Genomic DNA, 25545 nt, shown 5'->3' with positions numbered 1-25545 from the left:
TCTGGAGGAGGACCAGAGGAGGGCTGGAGCTTTCCTGAAGCTGCAGGAGAGGTGCGAGGGCCACATAAAATTGCCTGGAGGGCCAGATTTGGCCCACGGGCCTTGTGTTTGACACCTGTGATCTGGAGAATCACTTGGTTGTATGGGGAGGTTTATATGAAAATGAAAACAATATTTTTCTGTAGATAAAGGTTCAATGTATGGACATGGTTTTTTTATTCGCTGCTTCTTGAGCAAACATTTTCATTTCATTTACTGCCAACAACTCTGCCGAGCTCCGATGTGTAGAGCGTGAAGCGAGTCTCAGGATCATAATTAGTCTCTGATCACCGTATTGTCTCTTTAAGAGAAGCGGGTGTGTCAGTAGTAACTATGGAAACTTCAAGCTGAGAATAAAAGCAAATCTGTTCTCAAGCAGTCTACAGGAGCCTGATAGGAATGCGGAGAGGAGGGAGATGAGGATTTTGGATGCAGAAGTTCAGGTGGGAGGGAGGGGGTGGCTGCAACTCCCAAAGAAGATTTCTTTCTGATCATTGGGACAGGTGTGGAGTGGTCATCCTCCCTTTGCTCTACACCTGCTGCTGATAGAAGATGGACATCAGGTGAGAAGGTGCAGGTGATGCTGAGAGTGTCACACCTATTAGATGCCTCCTTCTCTTCACATTACACTTCCACATTTCACTTTAGGCTTATGACATCCACTGCTCACACGTTTCCATCCTTACTCTATCTCTGAATAACCGCTACACAGGAACTGTTAGCTGACATACCACAATGCATGCATCTTACTGTGTATATGGAGAAGAGGATGTTGGATTTTTACTTTTTGACTGTACAACATTTCACCTATATGACTTTTAACACTAAATTGACATTTTTTAAAAAGCAAAGTGTAGCTAACCACAATACAATCTTCTTGTATGGCTTTCACTGTTCTAAACTGGTAAAAGATTCTGCTTTGATACTGCACTTTGCATGTCACCTTGCTGTGGGTTACTGCACTTTGCACACCATGATGCTATGGGTTACTGCACTTTGCACACCATGATGCTATGGGTTACTGCACTTTGCACACCATGATGCTATGGGTTACTGCACTTTGCACACCATGATGCTATGGGTTACTGCACTTTGCATGTCACCTTGCTGTGGGTTACTGCACGTTGAATTCTTTGTTTTACTACACTTTGTACACCGTCATGCTGTGAGTTATTTCACTTTGCACATACGTCATCATGCTGTGGGTTACATCGCTTTGCGCACTATCGTGCTGTGGGTTATTGCACTTTGCACATACATCATCAGTTTGTGGGTTAATACACTTTGCGCACTATCGTGCTGTTGGTTATTGCACTTTGTACATGCATCATTATGCTGTGAGTAACAGTACTTTGCTCACTATTGTGCTGTGAGTTATTGCACTTACATCATCATGCTGTGAGTTACAGAGCTTTGCTCACTATTGTGCTGTGAGTTATTGCACTTACATCATCATGCTGTGAGTTACAGAGCTTTGCTCACTATTGTGCTGTGAGTTATTGCACTTACATCATCGTACTGTGAGTTACAGCGCTTTGCTCACTATTGTGCTGTGAGTTATTGCATTTACATCATCGTACTGTGAGTTACAGCGCTTTGCTCACTATTGTGCTGTGAGTTATTGCACTTACATCATCGTACTGTGAGTTACAGTGCTTTGCTCACTATTGTGCTGTGAGTTATTGCACTTACATCATCATACTGTGAGTTACAGCGCTTTGCGCACTATCGTGCTGTGGGTTATTGCACTTTGCACATACATCATCAGTTTGTAGGTTAATACACTTTGCGCACTATCGTGCTGTTGGTTATTGCACTTTGTACATGCATCATCATGCTGTGAGTTACAGCACTTTGCTCACTATTGTGCTGTGAGTTATTGCACTTACATCATCATGCTGTGAGTTACAGCACTTTGCTCACTATTGTACTGTGAGTTATTGCACTTACATCATCATGCTGTGAGTTACAGAGCTTTGCTCACTATTGTGCTGTGAGTTATTGCACTTACATCATCGTACTGTGAGTTATAGCGCTTTGCTCACTATTGTGCTGTGAGTTATTGCACTTACGTCATCATGCTGTGAGTTACAGCACTTTGCTCACTATTGTGCTGTGAGTTATTGCACTTACATCATCATGCTGTGAGTTACAGCGCTTTGCTCACTATTGTGCTGTGAGTTATTGCACTTACAGCATTGTACTGTGAGTTATAGCGCTTTGCGCACTATCGTGCTGTGGGTTATTGCACTTTGCACATACATCATCAGTTTGTGGGTTAATACACTTTGCGCACTATTGTGCTGTTGGTTATTGCACTTTGTACATGCATCATCATGCTGTGAGTTACAGCGCTTTGCTCACTATTGTGCTGTGAGTTATTGCACTTACATCACTGTACTGTGAGTTACAGCGCTTTGCTCACTATTGTGCTGTGAGTTATTGCACTTACATCATCGTACTGTGAGTTACAGCGCTTTGCTCACTATTGTGCTGTGAGTTATTGCATTTACATCATCGTACTGTGAGTTACAGCGCTTTGCTCACTATTGTGCTGTGAGTTATTGCACTTACATCATCGTACTGTGAGTTACAGCGCTTTGCGCACTATCGTGCTGTGGGTTATTGCACTTTGCACATACATCATCAGTTTGTAGGTTAATACACTTTGCGCACTATCGTGCTGTTGGTTATTGCACTTTGTACATGCATCATCATGCTGTGAGTTACAGCACTTTGCTCACTATTGTGCTGTGAGTTATTGCACTTACATCATCATGCTGTGAGTTACAGCACTTTGCTCACTATTGTACTGTGAGTTATTGCACTTACATCATCATGCTGTGAGTTACAGAGCTTTGCTCACTATTGTGCTGTGAGTTATTGCACTTACATCATCGTACTGTGAGTTATAGCGCTTTGCTCACTATTGTGCTGTGAGTTATTGCACTTACGTCATCATGCTGTGAGTTACAGCGCTTTGCTCACTATTGTGCTGTGAGTTATTGCACTTACAGCATTGTACTGTGAGTTATAGCGCTTTGCGCACTATCGTGCTGTGGGTTATTGCACTTTGCACATACATCATCAGTTTGTGGGTTAATACACTTTGCGCACTATTGTGCTGTTGGTTATTGCACTTTGTACATGCATCATCATGCTGTGAGTTACAGCGCTTTGCTCACTATTGTGCTGTGAGTTATTGCACTTACATCACTGTACTGTGAGTTACAGCGCTTTGCGCACTATTGTGCTGTTGGTTATTGCACTTTGCACATACATCATCAGTTTGTGGGTTACTGCACTTTGCGCACTATTGTGCTATGAGTTATTGCACTTACATCATCATGCTGTGAGTTACAGCACTTTGCTCACTATTGTGCTGTGAGTTATTGCACTTACATCATCGTACTGTGAGTTACAGCGCTTTGCACACTATCGTGCTGCTGGTTATTGCACTTTGCACATACATCATCAGTTTGTGGGTTACTGCATTATGTACACAATCATGCTATGGGTTATTGCATTTTGCGCACTATGATGCTGTTGGTTACTGCACTTTGCACTCAATTGTGCTGTGGGTTATTGCAACTTGCACCCCTAAAGGGGTTTTAAAAGTTTTTTTTTTTTCTAAATTGGTTCCTTTTAAGCTAGTGCATTGTTGGTTCACTTACCTTTTCCTTTCGATTTCCCTTCTAATGTTTTTTTTCTTTTCCTGAATTTCTCACCTCCTGTTTATCCTTAGTAAGCTTGCCCCCATCATCCGAGCCGTTCTGGCTGGGGGTTAGTTAGAAAATAATGCTGTGGATGCACTTTGCACATCATTCTGCTTTGGGTTATTGACCTTTGCACACCTTAAAGAATATGTTACCCCAACATTTCATTTTCCTGATATGTGCCTGCTTTACCATGTACAGTGCATCCGGAAAGTATTCACAGTGCTTCACCTTTTCCACATTTTGTTACAGCCTTATTCCAAAATGTATTAAATTCATTATTTTCCTCAAAATTCTACAAACAATACCCCATAATGACAATGTGAACAATTTGAAATCTTTGCAAATGTATTAAAAATAAAAAAGGAAAAAATCCCATGTACATAAGTATTCATAGCCTTTGCCATGATACTCAAAATTGAGCTCAGGTGCATCCTGTTTCCACTGATCATCCTTCAGATGTTTCTAAAACTTGATTGGAGTCCACCTGTGGTAAAATCAGTTGATTGGACATGATTTGCAAAGGCACACACCTGTCTATATAAGGTCCCACAGTGCATGTCAGAGCACAAACCAAGCCCAGAGTCCAAGGAACTGTCTGTAGAGAGGATTGTATCGAGGCACAGATCTGGGGAAGGGTGCAAATACATTTCTGCAGCATTGAAGGTCCCAACGAGCACAGTGACCTCCATCATCTGTACATGGAAGAAGTTTGGAACCATCAGGACTATTCCTAGAGCTGGCCCCATGGCCAAACTGAACAATCTGGGAGAAGGGCCTTAGTCAGGGAGGGGACCAATAACACAAATAATCACTCTGACAGAGCTCCAACATATCTTTGTGGAGAGAGGAGAACCTTCCAGATGAGCAACCATCTCTGCAGCTCTCCAACATTTAGGCCTGTATGGTAGAGTGGCCACACAGAAGCACCTGAAGGACTCTCAGACCATGACAAACAAATTTCTCTGGTCTGATGAAACAAAGATTGAACTCTTTGGCCTGAATGGCAAGTACGGTGCAACGGATCAAAAAACTCACGGATCGGATCGATCCTCGGATCAGGAGTCACAGATCATTTTCGGATCAACATAAAACAGAGCTCATGTGCTTAAATACAGTATTTGGAAATCTGACGGACTGTTTAATGTTAATTTTTAAAAGCCGCAGCAAACCTGCTGACCTCACATGGTTGCTAATGTGACAGAACACCTCTGATTTTCACTTTTATTTTAACATTTAAACTGTCCGTCGGATTTACAAATACTGTATTTAAGCAAATAAGCTCTGTTTTGTGTTGAAATTACTGCATCCTGCAATCCACCATTGCCCCCAGCCCCCCACTCATCACGTAATGTCCACCATTGCCCCCCACTCGTCATCACCATCACTGTTCCAGTGCAACATTGCCCCCACATAGTAATAATAGCCAGTAGTTTAACATTGCCCCCACATTAGTAATAATAGCCAGTAGTTTAACATTGCCCCCACATAGTAATAATAGCCAGTAGTTTAACATTGCCCCCACATAGTAATAATAGCCAGTAGTTTAACATTGCCCCCACCTAGTAATAATAGCCAGTAGTTTAACATTGCCCCCACATAGTAATAATAGCCAGTAGTTTAACATTGCCCCCACATAGTAATAATAGCCAGTAGTTTAACATTGCCCCCACATAGTAATAATAGCCAGTAGTTTAACATTGCCCCCACATGACAATAGTAATAATAGCCAGTAGTACTAGTATAACATTGCCCCCACATGACAATAGTAATAATAGCCAGTAGTACTAGTATAACATTGCCCCCACATGACAATAGTAATAATAGCCAGTAGTACTAGTATAACATTGCCCCCACATGACAATAGTAATAATAGCCAGTAGTACTAGTATAACATTGCCCCCACATATTAGTAATAATAGCCATTACCATTAGTTAGCCAATAGTTTAGGCATAATAAAATCCAGTCCAAAAATGATCCAACTCACTGTACTGCACTGTACCGCTTTGCGCGCTCTTGTAGAATAGAAGATCCACGAGCAGAGGGGTGATGACGTCAACGCGCACAGCCGCCGCCAGGTGTACCAAGATGGCCGACTGCTCCGGAACTAGGCCAAAGCCGCGGCCTTTCCTAAGGCCGCTGCGGCAGTGCGTTCCGCGGATCGCAATCTGTGCCGATCCACACAGGTTGACCCGTACGGATCACGGATCGGTCACGATCCATTGCACCCCTAATGGCAAGCGTCATGTCTGGAGGAAACCAGGCACTGCTCATCACCTAGTCAATACCATCCCTACAGTGAAGCATGGTGGTGGTAGCATCATGCTGTGGGGATGTTTTTCAGTGGCAGGAACTAGGAGACTAATCAGGAGTGAGGGAAAGACAAATGCAGCAATGGACAGAGACATCCTTGATAAAAACCTGTCCCAGAGAACTCTGGATCTCAGACTGGGGTGAAGATTCATGTTCCAACAGGACAACAACCCTAAGCACACAGCCAAGATAAAAAAGGAGTGGCTACGGGACAACTCTGTGAATGTCCTTGAGTGACCCAGCCAGAGCCCAGACTTGAACCTGATTGAGCATCTCTGAAGAGATATAAAAATGTCTGTGTACCGATGCTCTCCATCTAACCTGATGGATCTTGAGAGGTCCTGCAAAGAAGAATGGGAGAAACTGCCCAAAAATAGGTGTGCCAAGCTTGTAGCATCATACCCAAAAATACTTGAGACTGTAATTGGTGCCAAAGGGGCTTCAACAAAGTATTAAGCAAAGGCTGTGAATACTTATGTACATGGGTTTTGTTTTCGATTTGTATTTTTAATAAATTTGCAAAGATTTCAAACAAACTTCTTTCATGTTGTCATTATGGGGTATTGTTTGTAGAATTTTTAGGAAAATAATTAATTTTAATGCACTTAGGAATAAGGCTGTGGCATAACAAATGTGGAAAAAGTGAAGCGCTGTGAATACTTTCCAGATGCACTGTACTTGTATAAAAAAAGTATTCTATTCTCTTTGTATTGCTTCCTTTGTGTCAACCCTGGTGTTTCTGCCAGTCCCTGTGCTTTTCTATTAAAAACTGATCACACTCAGCAGGGGAACACACCATGGTCAGTTAGTTCTCTAGCTGTTCTGACAACTCAGTGCTCTCCTCCAATGATCACACTTGTCCTGCACTCGCCACTGCCAAGCTATTCGCTGGGAAGGTCAGTGTGCTGCTCCATCTCCTCCCCTCAGCTCCTATGCAACTGAGAACAGAGGGCATGTGATCACTTTATTGATTATTTATTTATTTATTCAATTGATATTGTTTTTTTTTATATCTATATATTTTTTATATCTATATATTTATTTCTGTTTTCAACTAAATGGGTTGTTTTACAAAGTGAGGGTTTACATAAGCTTGGAAGCTGTACATTTTGCACACCATCATGCTGTGGTTTACTGCACTTTGCATATCTTAATGCTGTGGATTATTGTACTTTGCACACCTCATATTGTGGGTTACTACACTCATTTTTTTGTGCTGTGATTTGCTTCACATTTGCATATCATTATTTTTATAACCCTACCCTATTATATATTCATGTTAATCTCTAACAGTACTTTGTTGTACTACTGTAATAAACATTACATTTTGGGGTTTTTAGTTACATTTATTTACATCACCAAGAACAATGCAAAAATCATATACAACCCATTGCAGAATTGTTCAGTATCAATGGCTAAATATTGGTAAATTGAGACATTTTCTCCCCTTAACCACTTAACCCCGGACCATATTGCTGCCCAAAGACCAGAGCACTTTTTGCGATTCAGGACTGCGTCGCTTTAACTGACAATTGCGCGGTCGTGCGACGTGGCTCCTAAACAAAATTGGCGTCCTTTTTTTCCCACAAATAGAGCTTTCTTTTGGTCCTATTTGATCACCTCTGTGGTTTTTATTTTTTGCGCTATAAACAAAAATAGAGCGACAATTTTGAAAAAAATGAATATTTTTTACCTTTTGCTGTAATAAATATCCCCCAAAAATATATAAAAAAATGTTTTTTTTTCCTAAGTTTAGGACGATACGTATTCTTCTACATATTTTTCGTAAAAAAAATCGCAATAAGCGTTTATTGATTGGTTTGCGCAAAAATTATAGCGTTTACAAAATAGGGGGTATTATTATGGCATTTTTATTAAAATATTTTTTTTACTAGTAATGGCGGCGATCAGCGATTTTTTTTCGGTACTGCGACATTATGGCGGACACTTCGGACACTTTTGACACATTTTTGGGACCATTGCCATTTTTATAGCGATCAGTGCTATAAAAATGCATTGGATTACTATAAAAATGCCACTGGCAGTGAAGGGGTTAACACTAGGGGGCGGGGAAGGGGTTAAGTATGTCCCTGGGTGTGTTCTTACTGTGGGGGGGGGTGGCCTCACTAGGGGAAACACTGATCCTCGGTTCATACATAGTATGAACAGAAGATCAGCATTCCCCCCCCTGACAGGACCGAGAGCTGTGTGTTTACACACACAGCTCCCGGTCCCCGCTCTGTAACGAGCAATCGCGGGTGCCCGGTGGCGATCGCTGGGCACCCGCACGGGAGTCACGGACGAGCGGGGGGTGCACGCGCACCTCCGGCGGCGCGCACGTGCCCCTAGTGGCCGCAAAGAGAGCCGACGTAGTATGGCGGGCTCTCGCCCAGGAGAGCCGACCTGCCGCCGTAGAATGACGGCGGCTGGTCGGCAAGTAGTTAAAGGGGGTTGTAAAGGTTCATGTTTTTTTACCTTAATGCATACTATGCATTAAGGTGTAAAAACATCTGATTTTTACCAGCCCCCCTGTTACTTACCTGAGCCCTCGAAAGTCCTGCGTCGAGAACGTGCTTGATCTCGGCCTGGTCTTCTTGGCTCTACATTGGATAGCAGCGCAGCCATTGACTCGCTCTGCTGTCAATCAACTCCAAAGATGCGAGGGCCGGGGAGGCGGGGCCGAGTTCTGTAGTCAGCGGCTATGGACGCTGAATACAGGACTCAGGAGCGTGCCCGCAGGGTAACCCCCTCTGGAGAGCGCTTCCCAGAGGGGGTTATCAGAAGCAGGGAGGAGCCGAGACAGCCGCCGAGGGACCCCAGAAGACAAGGATCGGGGCCACTCTGTGCAAAACATGCTGCACAGTGGAGGTAAGTATGACATGTTTGTTATTTAAAAAAAAAAAGATATTTGAAGCTTTAGTATCACTTTTTTTACATTTTGTAGAGCTACATATGTCAGCCCAAGGATGGAAGCTCACTGAAGAAATCAGATACTATTTATTTTTTAAATATTTAATAAGGAAAATAAGTGCATCATGAATGCTGGTCGATTGCATTATTTCCGATAAAATAGTACCTATAAATATATCTCTTTGATGCACTTTAACTGCGCAAACCATTAAAGATAATAGACCAATTAGATTTTTTTTTCAAATAAGATATTTTGTTTTTCTGTAAAGCACCTGCTTCACCTAAATCCACTCTATTTGCATCAAATGGTAGAATTGCTGGCACTAACTAGCCCAATGATAAGGCTGACAAGACAACACTGGCACATAGATATCATTAGAAGTAAATATTCCATGCTGTTTACATTTCTATAATAACACAGTAATTACTGTCTTCACAGTAACAGTTTGCAGTCGACTTATTAGACCAAGCTTTGCCTTTAAAAAACAGACGATCATATGGCAAAAATGACAGGCTGCCTGCCCCATTGCTGACAGATAAACACTGAATTCCACCATCTAATAGCTTTTGACAGGCAGACTTGCACGTTAATGATGGTACTGTGTGTTTTCTCTGTGCAGCCCAAGCTCCGAGAGTGTCAGCAGTGAGAACTAGAGAAATGCCAGCCATGAGAGGGCTGCTTGCTCCTCAGAATACTTTCTTAGATACCATAGCGACCAGATTCGATGGAACGCGTGAGTACTATACATATTATTGGAATATTTGTCCTTTTTATTTGTTATATGTCTTTCGTTTGAACAGAAGTTTAAAGATAGGTTGAGGCAAAAGTTAAAGTGACACTCTCAAGCTAATCAAAACAGTGTGAAGAATAAATGTGTACTGTTATCCCAAAGCGGTCAGAATTATTGGTAGCGGATGATTGCTAATTGACTGCGTTGGATCCAATGACATCACAAGGTGTCCTAGCTCCTGAGCCTGAAACTGCCATTGCAACTGAATATATAAGCCTGTTGTACCTGTAGGCCTGATTCACACCTATGCAGGTTGCAGTTTTCATATTAATGGTGCATTTTGCGTTTTCAGTACACGCTTTTGATCCATTGACGTGTATGGAACCAAAAACCAGAAAAAAAACCCTGGCCCTTTCCATAAAATGCATAGATGTTAACTGAATACCATAGGAAACCATAGGCGTGCGCACAGGGTGTGCCAGGTGTGCCCAGGCACACCCTAATCACCATGTGTTGCACAGATTCCCCTGGTGCTTGGCTGCAGAGAAAGGGACTCAGGAATCTCTGTCCTCAGCCCCTTTCTCTGTCTCAAAAGTGACATATCAGGGGTCTGTTTAGGCCCCTGATAACTCACCAAAGCACCCCAATGGTGCTCCTAAAAAATTGTAAAAGAAAATGATAAAAAAATGATTGTAAAAAAATATTGCATAAAATAAAGAAAAATAAATTGTAAAAAGTAATAATAAAAAAATAATACAAATAAACTACTGACAACAGTCCCTGCCCACTGATACCATCAACTTTTGTACTGGCATTGTCCATTGCCCTACTGCCCTATCTATCTATCTATCTATCTATCTATCTATCTATCTATCTATCTATATAGATAGATATATAGCATATGTGTTTGAGCTTTGGGGTGCACACCCTAATGTAATTGGCTGCGCACACCTATGTAGGAAACCATGTTAAATGGACTGTGGTCTGTTTCTGCAAAACTGAAAACGCACAAAAAAATGCATAGGTGTGAACCAGGCCTTAGGGCCCATCCACACCATATCAAGCATTTTTTACGTTTTTTTTTTTACATGAGTATATCATTTGTTTAGTAGGCCCAACACCCAGCAATGTGAAAATAGTCCTGAATGCTACATTTTGGGGTGCAAATATGAATTTGATCATTTGAGTCCTTTAAACCTGTTTATGTGTTTAAAACACATGGGAATGCACCTCAACTACTTTCTGTTAACACATGCATTGTGGTATGAACACGTCCTTACAAGGAAGCTGTCAAGATTGAAAAAGCTATTTTTATACAACAAAATCCTATTTAACAAGAATTCAACTACAGGTGAGTCTAATTATTGATTAAACAGATGTCCAGCAGACAGTTGATAAGTCTAAGTTCACATATATGTGGCTGCGCTTGATGCGTTTTTCAGGCACATTTTGTGTTTTTTAAACCCTCGGTTTTTTTATGCATTTTTGCATGCAGTATTCATGCATTTTGCATTTTTTTTCTTTAACCGCTTAAAGCAGAAGTAAACCCGCTGTCTTTTTTTTAAACCTGAAAAGCAAAAGCCATAATGAGCTAGTATGCACCGCATACTAGCTCATTATGAAATACTTACCTCGGAACGAGGTGAGAGGAACTTACCTGGTCCACGCCGAGGGAGATGTAATTTTTCCTCGGCGTGTCTTCCGGGTATCGCCGCGCCAGCGCTGTGATTGGCTGGAGTGGCATTGTCATCACTCCCCGGCAAGGCCCGGCGGCTGCCGGGCCTTTAGCCGAGGATCTCTGCTGTGCATGCGCCGCTGCAGTCAGCGGCGCATTGCGGGGGGAATATCTCCTAAACCTTACAGGTTTAGGAGATATTTTTTATACCTACAGTTAAGCCTATAATAAGGCTTACCTGTAGGTATAAAGTGGTAGTACAGAGTATACTACCACATTAAGGACCAGCGCACTCCTATTTATGTAGACCGAATGGCACGGACAGGCATAAGGGCATACATGTACGTCCCCCTTTTTTAGATGCCGCCGTGTGGTCGCGATCTCTGTGAGCCCGACCGCGTGTCCCGCGGACTTGATCGCCGCGGGGATACCCGCGATCGTCTCACTGAGAGATAGAGCGGGGAGATGCTAATGTAAACAAGCATCTCCCTGCTCTGCCTAGTGACAATGACACTGATCTCCGCTCCGTGTAATCGGAGCAGAGGTCAGTGACTTGTCACACATAGCCCATCCCCCCTACAGTAAGAAGCACTCCCTAGGAAACACTTAACCCCTACAGTACCACCTACTGGTTAACCCCTTCACTGCCAGTGTCATTTATCAAAAGTGTCTGACGTGTCGCAGTAACGATAAAAATCGCTGATCACCGCCATTACCAGTAAAAAAAAAAATCGAAAAAATGCCATAAAACTACCCCTATTTTGTAGACGCTATAACTTTTGCACAAACCAATCAATAAACGCTTATTGCGATATTTTTTTTTTTTTTTACCACAAATATGTAGAAGAATACAGATCGGCCTAAACTGAGGAAAACAATTTTTTTTTAATATATATATATTTTTGGAGGATATTTATTATAGCAAAAAGTAAAAAATATTGAATTTTTTTCAAAATTGTCGCTCTATTTTTTATTTTATTTTTTATAAAAATAAAAACCGCAGAGGTGATCAAATACCACCAAAAGAAAGCTCTATTTGTGAGAAAAAAGGACGTCAATTTTGTTTGGGAGCCACGTCAGTCAAAGCGACGCAGTGTCGAATCGCAAAAAGTGGCCTGGTGTTTGACCAGCAAAATGGTCTGGGGCTGAAGTGGTTAAACACACTGTGTATATATAGTTGAATGCTAAGGAGGGGGCTGGGAAGCCGGCCGCCGCATTCCTAACAACTAAATTTCCCCGCTGACAGCTGAATGTAAAAAAAAATAAAAGAAATTACAAGCAAAAAACAAATCATGAAAAAAACTGCGTTGGGTTCCCCCCAGGTCCATACCAGGCCCTTTGCGTCTAGAATGTATTTTTTTGTTTTAAATAGCATGGGGTCCCCCCCAAAATCCATACCAGACCGTTATCTGAGCATGAAGGCATACCAGTTTAACACCTAAGTTCACTTTTTCCAGAAAATATTCTATGCTGTCAAGGGGCTCCAGTAGATATAGAAATATGTTCAGCTTTGTAAAATGGTCATTTATTTAACAAAGATAGAACTGCACCCATCTCACAGAGACATCCAGACCGTCCATTTAATACTTCGACAGGAGCATCTTCTGATGGGAGGGGTTGAAGAAAATCGCCATGCAAGATCACTGCAGTTAGCTAAAGAAGTAGAAAGCCAAACTGGGGTGATTGTTTCTCGTGACACAATACGTTGTACACTGCAAAAGAATGGCATGCATGAATGACGTCCACGAAGGAAGCCCCTTCTAAAGCCCATACACCAAAAAGCCTGCCTAGAATTTGACAGGGCCCATGCTGAAAAACAAGAATACTACTGCGACTCTGTACTCTGGATTGATGAGACCAAGATAAATGTTTTTGTAACTGATGGCTTTAAAGCTACATATATAGCGTTACAAAGGTGAGGAGGACAAAGAAAAATGCATGGTGACTACAGTGAAACATGGTGGTGGTAGTGTCCTTCTGTGGGACTGCATGAGTGCTGCTCGTGTTGTGGAGCTGCATTTTATTGATCGTTTCATGAATTTACAGATTTACTGCTCTACATTGAAAGAAAAGGTGCTTCCATCACTTTGTGCGCTTGGTTGTCATGCACTTTTCCAACATGACAATAATCTAAAACATACATCTAAGGCCACTCACTGTTGAATTTCTGAAAAAGAACTAGGTGAACGTGATTCAGTGGCCAAGTATATCTCCTGATCTGAACCAATCGAACACCTATGTGTAACAGGCGCCGTCGTGCCACCTGTCCCCTGTGAAACAGGCGCTTTCAGTGCCGTATTGCGTTCCATGCTGGAACGCATACGGCGCAAATGCGCGATGACGTCATCGCCCGGCGCTGTGTTGCGTTCCAGCTTGGAACGCGGAAGTGCGCCGTGGAGTACGGCTGTCCTTTGAATCAGTGCTATGCACTGCATGTGACTGTTCACTGCCTATAAAGGCATCTATTTCAAACACAAACATTGTTCTATTATTGTCAGCCGTAGCTCGGCCTACGCTACAGAGATGGGTGTCATTGCTCCCCATGCCGAAACACCGCTCCAGCCTCAACTACTCCTTTAATGCCATCTATATCTACTGCAACTAGGAGCCATTGCTGGGGACAACCTTTGAGCCTTCCTTGCTGAGCATCCTTCACCACAGATTCCCTACTACCTATACTGAAGCCTACAAAACGGATACGTAGCTATTGTGTTACTTGTAGTCAAGATCTGCTACTTATGTGCTGGATATACAATTGCTATTGTTTATCATGCCTTCTGTTCATCAACATATCTAGGATATACTGTTGTGTTAAAGGACTGTCTGCTGAGGAATATCTAAAAAGGGACATCTATACTCAAATACCCTGAGCTATATTCACCTCTCATATATAACTAATAGTTATTACTACAACTCCTATTTACAACGTATACTCTTAATTAAAGTACCTGAACTATATTGCCTCTCATACGCAAGTATTAATTGTTACTACAATTCTTATTTACTATGAGTACTCTCAAAGTACCTGAGCTATATTGCCTGTCATATGCAACTATTGGTTGTCACCACAACTCATATTTACTACGTGCTGACATAAGTGCTACTTGTATATGGGCTCATGCCCTAAAGTTGTGGAACATGTTTGCCTAAACTTTCTATGCTAAGGGTTGACGTATTCTATACCTTCTCCCTTAAGTCGCCTAATGCACAACGCTATGTAATACTCATAATCGCTAGCGTACAGTTGTGCATTGTAATCTTTAGAACATAATATCATTTTAAACGCTAAGCTCTGGTCGCATGTTGTAATGCGTCCATGCTTAGTAGCTCAACGCCTTTCTTTATGTGACACAGAGATGTATAGATCCCCCTAACTCCTGTTGCGAGGAGTGACGCCTGGGGCCCAATACTGAGTTGTCGCATAGAGAATCGCATTGAATTCCTTGCTAACCGCAGTTGTGGTTCACTCTGTTCACCAGTGCTGTTACACTATGACGGGTGTATTGTGTGACGCCCCCTCAAAAATACCACCAGCTGCCACATTTATTAACCTTACTTTCATGTGTTGGAGCTAAACAAATGTTCTAAATTTTGGAAATTGTTCTTGTGTTCACTGAGATATTGATTAAAATCTTATTTTTCAAAAGGGCTGTACTCATTAATGCTGAGCACTGTACCTTCAAAAATAAATCAGAAATAGAAGCCACTATATTTCGACCCTGTTCCCCTACAGAGAAGAGCTGGAAAGGTAGAAAAGGGCAGTCTGGGACCCAGTGCCGTCTCTTTTCATCTTTTGCCATTCATGGTCAGGATGCATGCCTCTGGCTAGATCATGCTCCATTAAAACTGCATCTCCACACCACCACAATCTGGTGGTAGTCCAGGACTGAAGTGGCCATGACAGATCATTTGTGTGGGCAATGCTTGTTACCATAAGATTTTGAAGGTGCTTGGTAAATGATGGCTGTAGATGTAGAGATGATAGCTGCAGAATTATTGAGGTGACTGGGCAACTCATGTGTGCTGAGCATAGCAGCTTTAAAGTATTTGTGCTTGGAAGTGTGGATACCAAAAATGGAACTAAACCCTCCTCTCCTTTACAACCAAGGAGGCTGCCATCTTAGCCTTTGATTGGCTGTTGCCATGATGCTACACACCAGTTATGTCAGCCATTTGATAACTTTACAGTTCAGTTGAGGGCTAGTGTTGAGCGGAATACGCCATATTCGATTTCGCGATATATCACGAATATATAGCCGAATATTCGTGAAATATTCGCTAAAATCGAATATTCGTGATATTTTATCAAAAAAAAAAATTTGCGAAATTTCGCTAATGCGAAACTGATTGCGAAATTTCGCTAATGCGAATGCGAAATTGATTGCGAAATTTTGAAACATTCAATTTCACCTGCCCTTTGGAAAAAGTGTGGTTTTACGTAATGGACCCTGCAACTAACAAGGTATTAATAAAATAAATACATTATTATATAGATTTGAGGGTTTACTTTGACCAATTTGTATATTGATTAGTTTAATAAATATTGAATAACCATAGATTTGGAAAATACAAGTAAACCGTTTACGTTGACATCTCTTAAATGTCTTTATGTTAAACAGTTATTATTCTCATTAAAGAGGTGAAATGCAAATGATGATGACACGGGACAAAAGATGGAAAATTCTTTGAAGATGTGATACACTGGAAAAACGCACAGAAACACTCCACTCTCTCCTATGACAACTGTGGTAGGAGAACTCTGATTGGCTCTGATGCAAAAGAAGGGCAGAGAAAGTATTCGCGAATATTCGGAAATCGAAAATATTCGCGATTGCGAATATTCGGCAACATAAAAGGATCGCCTCAGCTTAGCTACTCGGCCCAGGGTCTCTAATCATAGCAGCAATGCTTTTAGACCTTGATGGAGATCACTAGGATGTGATTTGTTTTAAAAATAAAATTGAAAAAATACGAATATTCGCAATAGCGAATATTGGCCGCGAAATTCGAGTTATTCGCGAATATTCGAATATGCCATATTCGTAACGAATATTCGCAATGCGAATATTCGTGAGCAACACTATTGAGGGCTAACATAAGCACATTAGAAACTGTAACCGTTATTCAAGGCATGCCTTAAATGTAACTATTTTGGGAAATGCACAGGTGCCAAACTGGCAGTCCTCCAGCTGTTACGGAACTACATGTCCCATAAGGCATTGCAAGGCAGACAGTTACAAGCATACTCCTACAGTTAGAGGCATGATGGCTAACGTCCATCTTACCACCTGTGCTCTGGATCCTGTTCCCTCGCAAATGCTACGTTCACCCTCTGGCTCGATTCTACACTCTCTAACCCACATCTTCAAACTCTCCCTCTCTTCTGGCATCTTCCCTAACTCTTTGAAACATGCACTAGTCAGCCCCATACTTAAAAAGCCCTCACTGGACCCGTCCAATCTTGACAACCTACGCCCCATCTCCTTGCTCCCCTTTTTATCCAAACTCCTTGAACGTCTAGTCTACAACCAACTGAGCGTCCACCTTGCTCAAAATAACCTCCATGATCCCCTTCAGTCTGGATTTCGTCCTCAACATTCCACAGAAACTGCTCTCCTAAAACTAACAAACGATATACTAACAGCCAAAACTAAGGGACACTATTCTGTGCTCCTACTCCTGGACCTCTCTGCCGCCTTCGATACGGTTGACCACCCACTCCTCCTCAAAAAACTCCACAATTTTGGTCTCCGTGACTGTACTCTTCGCTGGTTCTCCACCTACTGATCCAACCGCACCTTCAGCGTTGCTTACAATTCTACTTCCTCCTCTCCTCTTCCATTCTCTGTTGGGGTCCCCCAAGGTTCTGTTCTTGGACCTCTCCTATTTTCTATCTACACCTCCTCCCTGGGTCAGCTGATAGCCTCCCACGGCTTCCAATACCATCTTTACGCTGATGACACTCAAATCTATTTCTCTACCCCTCAACTCACTTCTTCATTCTCCTCACGTATCACTAATTTACTATCAGATATATCAGTTTGGATGTCACACCACTTCCTCAAACTCAACCTATCCAAAACGGAACTTATAATTTTTCCTCCCCCACGTGCCTCTTCCCCTGATCTCTCTGTCAAAATTGATGGTACAACTATCTGCCCATCACCGAATGTCAAGGTCCTAGGAGTAGTCCTGGACTCTGAACTCTCCTTTAAGCCTCACGTTCAATCACTGTCCAAATCTTGCCGCTTCAACCTTCGCAACATCTCCAAAATACGCCCATTTCTAACCAATGACACCACAAAACTCTTAATTCACTCCCTGGTCATCTCTCGCCTCGATTACTGCAACTCCCTCCTCATTGGCTTACCGCTGCATACTCTATCCCCCCTTCAGTCCATCATGAATGCTGCTGCCAGACTAATCCACCTTACCAACTGATCTGTCTCTGCTACTCCTCTCTGTCAATCCCTCCACTGGCTTCCGCTCATCCAACGAATTAAATTCAAAATACTAACAATTACCTACAAAGCCATCCACAACTCTGCCCCCAGCTACATCACTGACCTAGTTTCTAAATACCAACCTGTACGTTCTCATCGTTCTTCTCAAGACCTCCTACTCTCTAGCTCTCTCATCACCTGCTCCCATGCTCGTCTCCAGGACTTTTCTAAAGCCTCTCCATGCCTATGGAACTCCTTACCCCAATCTATCCATCTATCTCCTTCTCTATCAGCTTTTAGAGGATCCCTGAAAACCCTTCTCTTCAGAGAAGCCTACCCTTCCCACACATAACTGTATTTTCATTTGAGTCCATCTGATCATCCCCCACAGCTAACTACCCTTTGTTCCACATGACCCTCCCTTCTAGATTGTAAGCTCTAACGAGCAGGGCCCTCTGATCCCTCCTGTATTGATTGTATTGTGACTGTACTGTCTTCCCTGATGTAAAGCGCTGCGCAAACTGTTGGTGCTATATAAATCCTGTATAATAATAATAATAATGATGGGACTTGTAGTTTTGCAGCAGGGCTGCCAGTTTGACCCCCGTGGTAATGGCTACGTTCTCTTTTTCCAGAAAATATTCTATGCAGTCAAGGGGCCCCAGTAGATAGATATATGTACAGCTTTGTAAAATGGTCATGCATACTATTGTTTTACCTGTAGTCCATATTAGTCCCATCACAGGCCTGGCTAAAAAAAAAACTCCTAATTAGCAACCCCCACATCCCAACTTGTTACTTGGACGTGAAAACCATTGGTGTTCCATTGGTTTTCATATGTGCAGTGCTGGGAGTGAGCATCCTAACAAGTCAGGACGTGGGGGTTTATTAGCCAAACTTCTGAAAGACCCAAATGGCCTACAGGTAAACAATAAAACCGATGATCATTTTACAAATGCACACATTTTTTATTTTTACTGGGGCCCCTTGACTGCGTAGGCTATTTTCTGGAAAAGGTGAACTTGGCATTTAAATCAGTGGTTTACTTCCGCATTATTAAACCTCACTCATTGTGGCAATGCCCACCACTTAAAGTAATACATTTGCAGTTCTTTGTTCTTGAAGGTTTCTGGGTTGGGCAAGTTCTTTTAGAAACCCAAGCAATACCTTTGTTTGGATTACAGCATATTTAAATAATAGCCTGTCTGTATAAAGATAATTATTTTCTGGTTTTAATTATACTGTGTAGAAAATGTTCTAAAAATATACATTGCCATCAGCCTGAGCTGATGATTTCTTACACTGCTAACATATCATTGACCTTAGAACCCTGCCATCCAATACATAAGACTTCAGTATGGTTCAGGTGGCAGTAGAATTGTTACAACCAATAGTCATTTTAGTGTAATGACATTTTTTAATCGTTTAATTATTTTATAAAGGAAAAATGTGTTTGTCTGATGCAATTTGAAAGTTATAATCTCTGACCGTTTTAGACCGAACACAGATTTCAAGGAAATCGGCACTCCAGAAATGTAAAGTTGTGTGTAACCCTCAACTTATTTATTTTTTAATACTTTATGGAATAAGCCTAATAATATGTATGGAAAGCTTCATGCATCTGTGTGTTATGCCGCATACACACCATCACTTTATGTGATGAAAAAAAACGACATTTTCTGTGAAGTAAAAAACGACGTTTTTGAAACTTCAATTTTCAAAGACGAAGTTGCCTACACACCATCGTTTTTCTCACAATGCTCTAGCAAAGCGAGGTTACGTTCCACCACGTTTTTCCATTGAAGCTCGCTTCATAAGTAGCTTCTGGGCATGCGCGGATGAAAAAACGTCGTTTTAAACTACGTTTTTGCTACACACGGTCAATTTCTGTGAAGTAAAAGTTGACGTTTTGAAAAACGACACATAAAATTGAAGCATGCTTCAATTTTTTTGGGTCGTTTTTTACAAGACATAAAACTACGTTTTTCCCCCACACACGGTCAATTAAAGTGACGTTTTTAAAAACGTCATTTTTTTTCATCACATAAAACGACCGTGTGTACGCGGCATTAAGGTGTCTTTGCTCATGATGTACATATAGATAAAACGCAAAAAAAAAAGTTGTGTTTATGCAACATTTTGCAAAGTTTGATTGTGGGTTAAAGATGCTGCTTATGTTTTAAACTGAAAGCTATGCAACATTAACTACTAGCCGACCGCGCACCGTCGTTATACGGCGGCAGGTCGGCTCTCCTGGGCGAGAGCCCATAGCTATACGGCGGCTCTTTGAGCCACCACTAGGGGGTGCGCGCCCCCCGCTCGCCCCCGACTCCCGTGCGTGTGCCCGGCGGGCTCGATCGCCGCCGGGCACACGCGATCGCTCGGTACAGAGCACTGATCGCTATAAAAATGCCAATGGTCCCAAAAATGTGTCAAAAGTGTCCGAAGTGTCCGCCATAATGTCGCAGTACCGGAAAAAAAATCGCTGATCGCCGCCATTACTAGTAAAAAAATATATTAATAAAAATGCCATAAAAATACCCCCTATTTTGTAAACGCTATAACTTTTGCGCAAACCAATCAATAAACGCTTATTGCGATTTTTTTTACGAAAAATATGTAGAAGAATACGTATCGGCCTAAACTGAAAAAAAATGTTTTTTTATATATTTTTGGGGGATATTTATTACAGCAAAAAGTAAAAAATATTAATTTTTTTCAAAATTGTCGCTCTATTTTTGTTTATAGCGCAAAAAATTAAAACCGCAGAGGTGATCAAATACCACCAAAAGAAAGCTCTATTTGTGGGAAATAAAGGACGCCAATTTTGTTTGGGAGCCACGTCGCACGACCGCGCAATTGTCAGTTAAAGTGGCGCAGTCCCGAATCGCAAAAAGTGCTCTGGTCTTTGGGCAGCAATATGGTCCGGGGGTTAAGTGGTTAAAGGGGTTGTAAAGGAAAAAAATTTTTTCCTAATTAGCTTCCTTTACCTTAGTGCAGTTCTCCTTCACTTACCTCATCCTTCCATTTTGCTTTTAAATGTCCTCATTTCTTCTGAGAAATCCTCACTTCCTGTTCTTCTGCCTGCAACTCCACACAGTAATGCAAGGCTTTCTCCCTGGTGTGGAGTGTCATGCTCGACCCCTCCCTTGAGGGGGCGAGCAGGAGAGTCAGGACGCTCTCTACATTGCAGATAGAGAAAGGAGCTGTGTGTTAGTGGGATGAAGTCACGTGACGATACACGTCGGGATTGGAGCGCTGGACACTGCACTTTCCTACTGTCGGCCGACGAGCTCATGGATGTATGTCACCGTTTTTAGCTGCCAAATGTGAGTTTTTTTTATATATTTATCAATAAACCTGTTCCTACGGGATTTTGCGATGTGTCTCCCTTCTCTTCTCCACTTCCACTGTCACTCTCTGAGCCACACTCTGCCGCAAGTGTGAATACAGGAGACCAGGAGAGAAGACAAGCAGGATTTTTGCAAGCTCTGCGCTCGTGGAGATAGGTTCATCATCCTTTCACTTTGAGTGAGTGCATTTGGTGCCTTATCCTGCTAGAGCCATCATTAGGTTTATAGAGTTACGCTATATGTCCCCTTGTTGTTCCTCCACATGTACATACCTGCCATTGGGTCCTTCAAGTGAACTCCCAGATAGATCGTGTCATCTGACGCAAGTGTGGATTATCAGGCTATCAGAGGTATAGTCGTGAGGTGAGCTGCTAGGAGCCTCAAGAGGTGTGTGTTGCACTTTGAAGTTTTCTGCATCTTTCAACACTTGGCTTTGGGATCACTATTCAAAGACTTTGACCTATTCATCTGTGTATGCACTTTCATCAGGATTTAGATTCACTTTATGTGTATGTGCTACTTATTCATTTTGTTGTGTATATTATTTTATATTGTGTGTGTGTATATAAACACATTTATGTATTTACACTGTAACATTGTTTACATTTGTGGTTTAGGAGTTATATTTATGACACTTACTCACTTTATTTGGACCATTTAGTGGTCTTTCAAAGCCACTCTTTGTTTATGTACTCTGCATTCTGACCACATTATTTCCCTTCCTCTTCCTTCACGATCCCCCGGCCCTTTGTCACACAGCGCAGACACCATCACTTTTTTCATGATTAGAGTTTTACTCCTTTCGCTAAGCTCTGGGGGTAATTTCTTTCCAAAGTGAACTGCCGATTTGTCTTTAGTAAGTCAGCTCCATGGGCGTCTGCAGGAGGGAGCAATGGGACCCAAGTGCCCCCCCTGGAAGCGGGTGCACTGCACCCAGGTGCCACAATCTGAGGCAGAGGAGGGGAGCTGAAGTTGTCAGTGCTGCCCGGCCCCTATCACAGGATCTGCACACACAGATCCTCTCAGTCTACAGGAGCTTCAGGCAACTGTGTGGGGGAGGGGCGCTGATGTCATCCCCTCAGCAGGTGCCTGGGAGGAAGAAGATCTACCATGCTTCTAAAATTAGGTCAGTAAACAGGGGGGATTGTGCAGAAACTGACCTTTGGGGGTGAAATTATTGTACTTGGGCAGGCTTCTTCCCCCATGTCCTATGCAGTGCAGTGACCACCATTTGATATATTGTGCCCACCATGTGCAGTGACCACAATGTGATTTATTGTGACAACCATGGGTAGTGACCACCATGTGAAATATTGTGACTACCATGTGATTTATTGTGATCACCATGTGGAGTCACCAATATGTGCAGTGACAACAATGCCCAGTGACCACCATGTGATATATTGTGCCCACCATGTGCAGTGACAACAATGCGCGCAGTGACCACCATGTGATATATTGTGACCACCATGCGCAGTGACCACCATGTGAAGTTACAACCATGTGCAGTGACAACCATGTGATGTATTGTGCCCACCATGTGCAGTAACCACCATTTGATGTATTTTGCCCACCACGTGCAGTGACCACCATGTGCTGTATTGTGTCCACCATGTGCACTGCAGTGACCATCGTGTGATGTATTGTGCCCACCATGTGCAGTACAGTGCCCACCATGTAATGCAGAGTGGTGTGCCCTCAGTATGTGCTGTGCCCACTATGTCACCTGCTGTGCTGTACAGTGCCCACCATGTAATTTGGAGCAGAGTGCCCTCTGTGCAATGTGCTTTTCCCACCATGTAATGCAGAGTAGAGTGCCCTCTGTGTAATGTGTTCTGCCCACCATGTCATGTGCTTAGCTGTAAAGTGCCCATCATGTAATGCGGAGTAGTGTGCCATCTGTGTAATGTTCTGTGCCCACCATGTAATGGGCAGTAGTGTGCCCTTTGTGTAATGTGCTGTACCCACCATGTCATCTGCTGTACAGTGCCCACCATGTAATGCGGAGCAGTGTGCCCACTGTGTAATGGTCTGTGCCCACCGTGTCATGTGGTGTGCTGTAAAGTGCCCACTGTGTAATGCGTAGTAGTGTGTCCTCTGTGTTATGTAATGTAATGTGCCCACCATGTCATGTGGTGTACCCATATGTAATGTGGTGTGCCCACTGTGTAATGTGCTGTGCCCACTATGTAATGCGGAGTGGTGAATAAAAAAGGTAAGAGTAAGAAGACTAAGTTAAGAGGGTTCTATTCTATGGGTGACCTGCCCTGGCCTGCTCTAAGGCCCCGTACATACGACCGGATCTGTCCGCTGATACTTGTCCGCGGACCAGTTTCAGCAGACAAGTTCGGTCATGTGTACGGCCTATCGGACCGTTTTCCGGCGGACATTTGTCCAGCCGACCGTTTTCCAACGGACAAAAATTTCTTAGCATGCTAAGAAACCTGTCCGCTGGAAACCTGTCCGTCGGACATGTTCGGTCGTCTGTACAGACTCACCGGACATGTCCGATCGACCGTCATCCCTCGTATGCGTCGAAGTGATTCGACGCATGCGTGGAAGTATTTACCTTCCAGGGCCGCGCACGTCGCCGCGTAATCATCGCGGCGACGGTCGGTATTGTGTACGTGCGGATTTCTGTTTGATGGTGAGTACACACATCAAACAGAAATCGGCCAGACGTCTGTCCGCTGAAAACGGTCCGGCGGACCTTTTTCATCGGACAGTCCGTCTGTGTGTACAAGGCCTCAGGGGGATCTATATAGGGGACAATGGCCTGCTGTTTATGTGATAGTGAATGACTAAGCCCCTCCCCTTCATGACATTGTCAAAAAGGGGTGGAGAATGGGTGACCGTAAAATGATGCCCCCCCCCCCCCCTGAAAAAAGTTTTGTGGACGCCCATGATCAGCTGGTGCCTAAAAGGAAGAAGAGTCATAAAGTTATCAGTGTGTGGGAAGACCTCTTGCTTCACAATGACTTTATCTGAACTATGAGACTTTTTATTGACTTTCTAATAATCAGATATATCTTCAATTTCAAGAGTATATTTTTAAAGCAGTGAATATGACATTCTCCAAACATTCCATGCTGACCAAATCTTCTCTGGGAATATGTTTTCTGCTAAAACTTTACAGCTTGGACCTTACTGGAAGTCAGGGCCGGATTAACAATGGGGCTGATGGAGCTGCAGCTCCAGGCCCCTTTCTCAAGATAGGCCCATTTGCCCAAAAAAAAAAAAAAAAAAAATTTTTTTTTTTTTTAAGAATTTTTTTTTTTTAAGATCGAATTTGGGGGGTTGTAGCTCGATGACCAGAGGTCACAGAAACCCCACATTTGGGGGTAGGCATGGGAAGAGCTACCCCACAACTGGTTAAAATATGGGACGCCTATCATGTATGGTTCCGGAGATACGGGCCTGCTTGCACAGCCTGTCAGAAGCTACATTCAGAGCGGCCAGTATAAATACAAGCTGACACACTGCAGCAGACTGATAGGATCACAGTGCTTATAATAATTATTTGTATATTACTCATGGTAATTAACCCCTTGCCACCCAGGCCAATTCTGACACTTCTCTACTACATGTAAAAATCATCATTTGTTTTTTGCTAGAAAATGACTCTATGGTGGTCTTTGCACTTTTTATGTTGCAGGGTACAGAGCTGCACGATTCTGGCTAAAATGAGAATTGCAATTTTTTTGCTTAGAAGATAGATCACGATTCTCTCACGATTGTTGCGGCGTAACATCATCTTTCACATTAAAAAAAAAAACAAAAAAACAATGGGCTAACTTCACTGTTTTGTTTTTATGGTTTTTATTATTCATTGAAGTGGGCAAATGCAGTGTGACATAAAATATTGCAGCAATTGCCATTGTATTCCCTAGAGTCTCTGCTAAAATATATATAATGTTTGGCAGTTCCAAGTAATTTTCTAGCAAATAATATTGCTTTCTAACTTAAGAAACAAGTGTTGGACTTTAAGTGGTTAAATTTAGTTACAATGTTTCATTTTGTTTACAAACTTCGCAGACTGCCCAGATTTGTTCTTTACACACAGAAGTGTATCCCTTTGATCTAAGAAGGAAGGCTAGTTACAATGTTTCCTGTTAAAAACTTGGCAGACTGCCCAGATCTTTTCTTTTGACAGCTGAAAGTCTCTCCACTTGTTATATGAAAGAATCAACAAACTCTGCATTGGAGATCGTCAGGGGGGTTGAATCGAGATCACGATTTTTTTAACGATTAATTGTGCAGCTCTAGCACGGTATTTGCGCAGCAATTCTTCAAACATGTTTTTTTGGAAAAAAATGTTTCATTCATTAAAAAAACAGTTAGTTAGTTAAGTTAGCACAATTTTT

General features: G+C 42.4%; 1 protein-coding gene across 1 annotated transcript in view; it reads left to right on the top strand.

The window, feature by feature from the left end:
* Nucleotides 1-279: 279 nt before the first annotated feature.
* The window catches only part of KCNH3 (potassium voltage-gated channel subfamily H member 3), a 171746-nt gene continuing 146480 nt past the window's right edge, over nucleotides 280-25545 (top strand). The window contains exons 1-2 of the mRNA XM_040341150.1: nucleotides 280-602; nucleotides 9600-9713. Of these exons, the coding sequence (XP_040197084.1) occupies nucleotides 9638-9713 (76 nt within the window). The 5' untranslated portion in view covers nucleotides 280-602; nucleotides 9600-9637. The remainder of the gene's footprint in view (nucleotides 603-9599; nucleotides 9714-25545) is intronic.

This window comes from Rana temporaria, chromosome 2 (genome assembly GCF_905171775.1).
Source record: "Rana temporaria chromosome 2, aRanTem1.1, whole genome shotgun sequence".
Taxonomy (NCBI): domain Eukaryota; kingdom Metazoa; phylum Chordata; class Amphibia; order Anura; family Ranidae; genus Rana; species Rana temporaria.
Note: the sequence above shows the minus strand (reverse complement) of the source record. Positions and strands in the feature narration are given on the sequence as shown.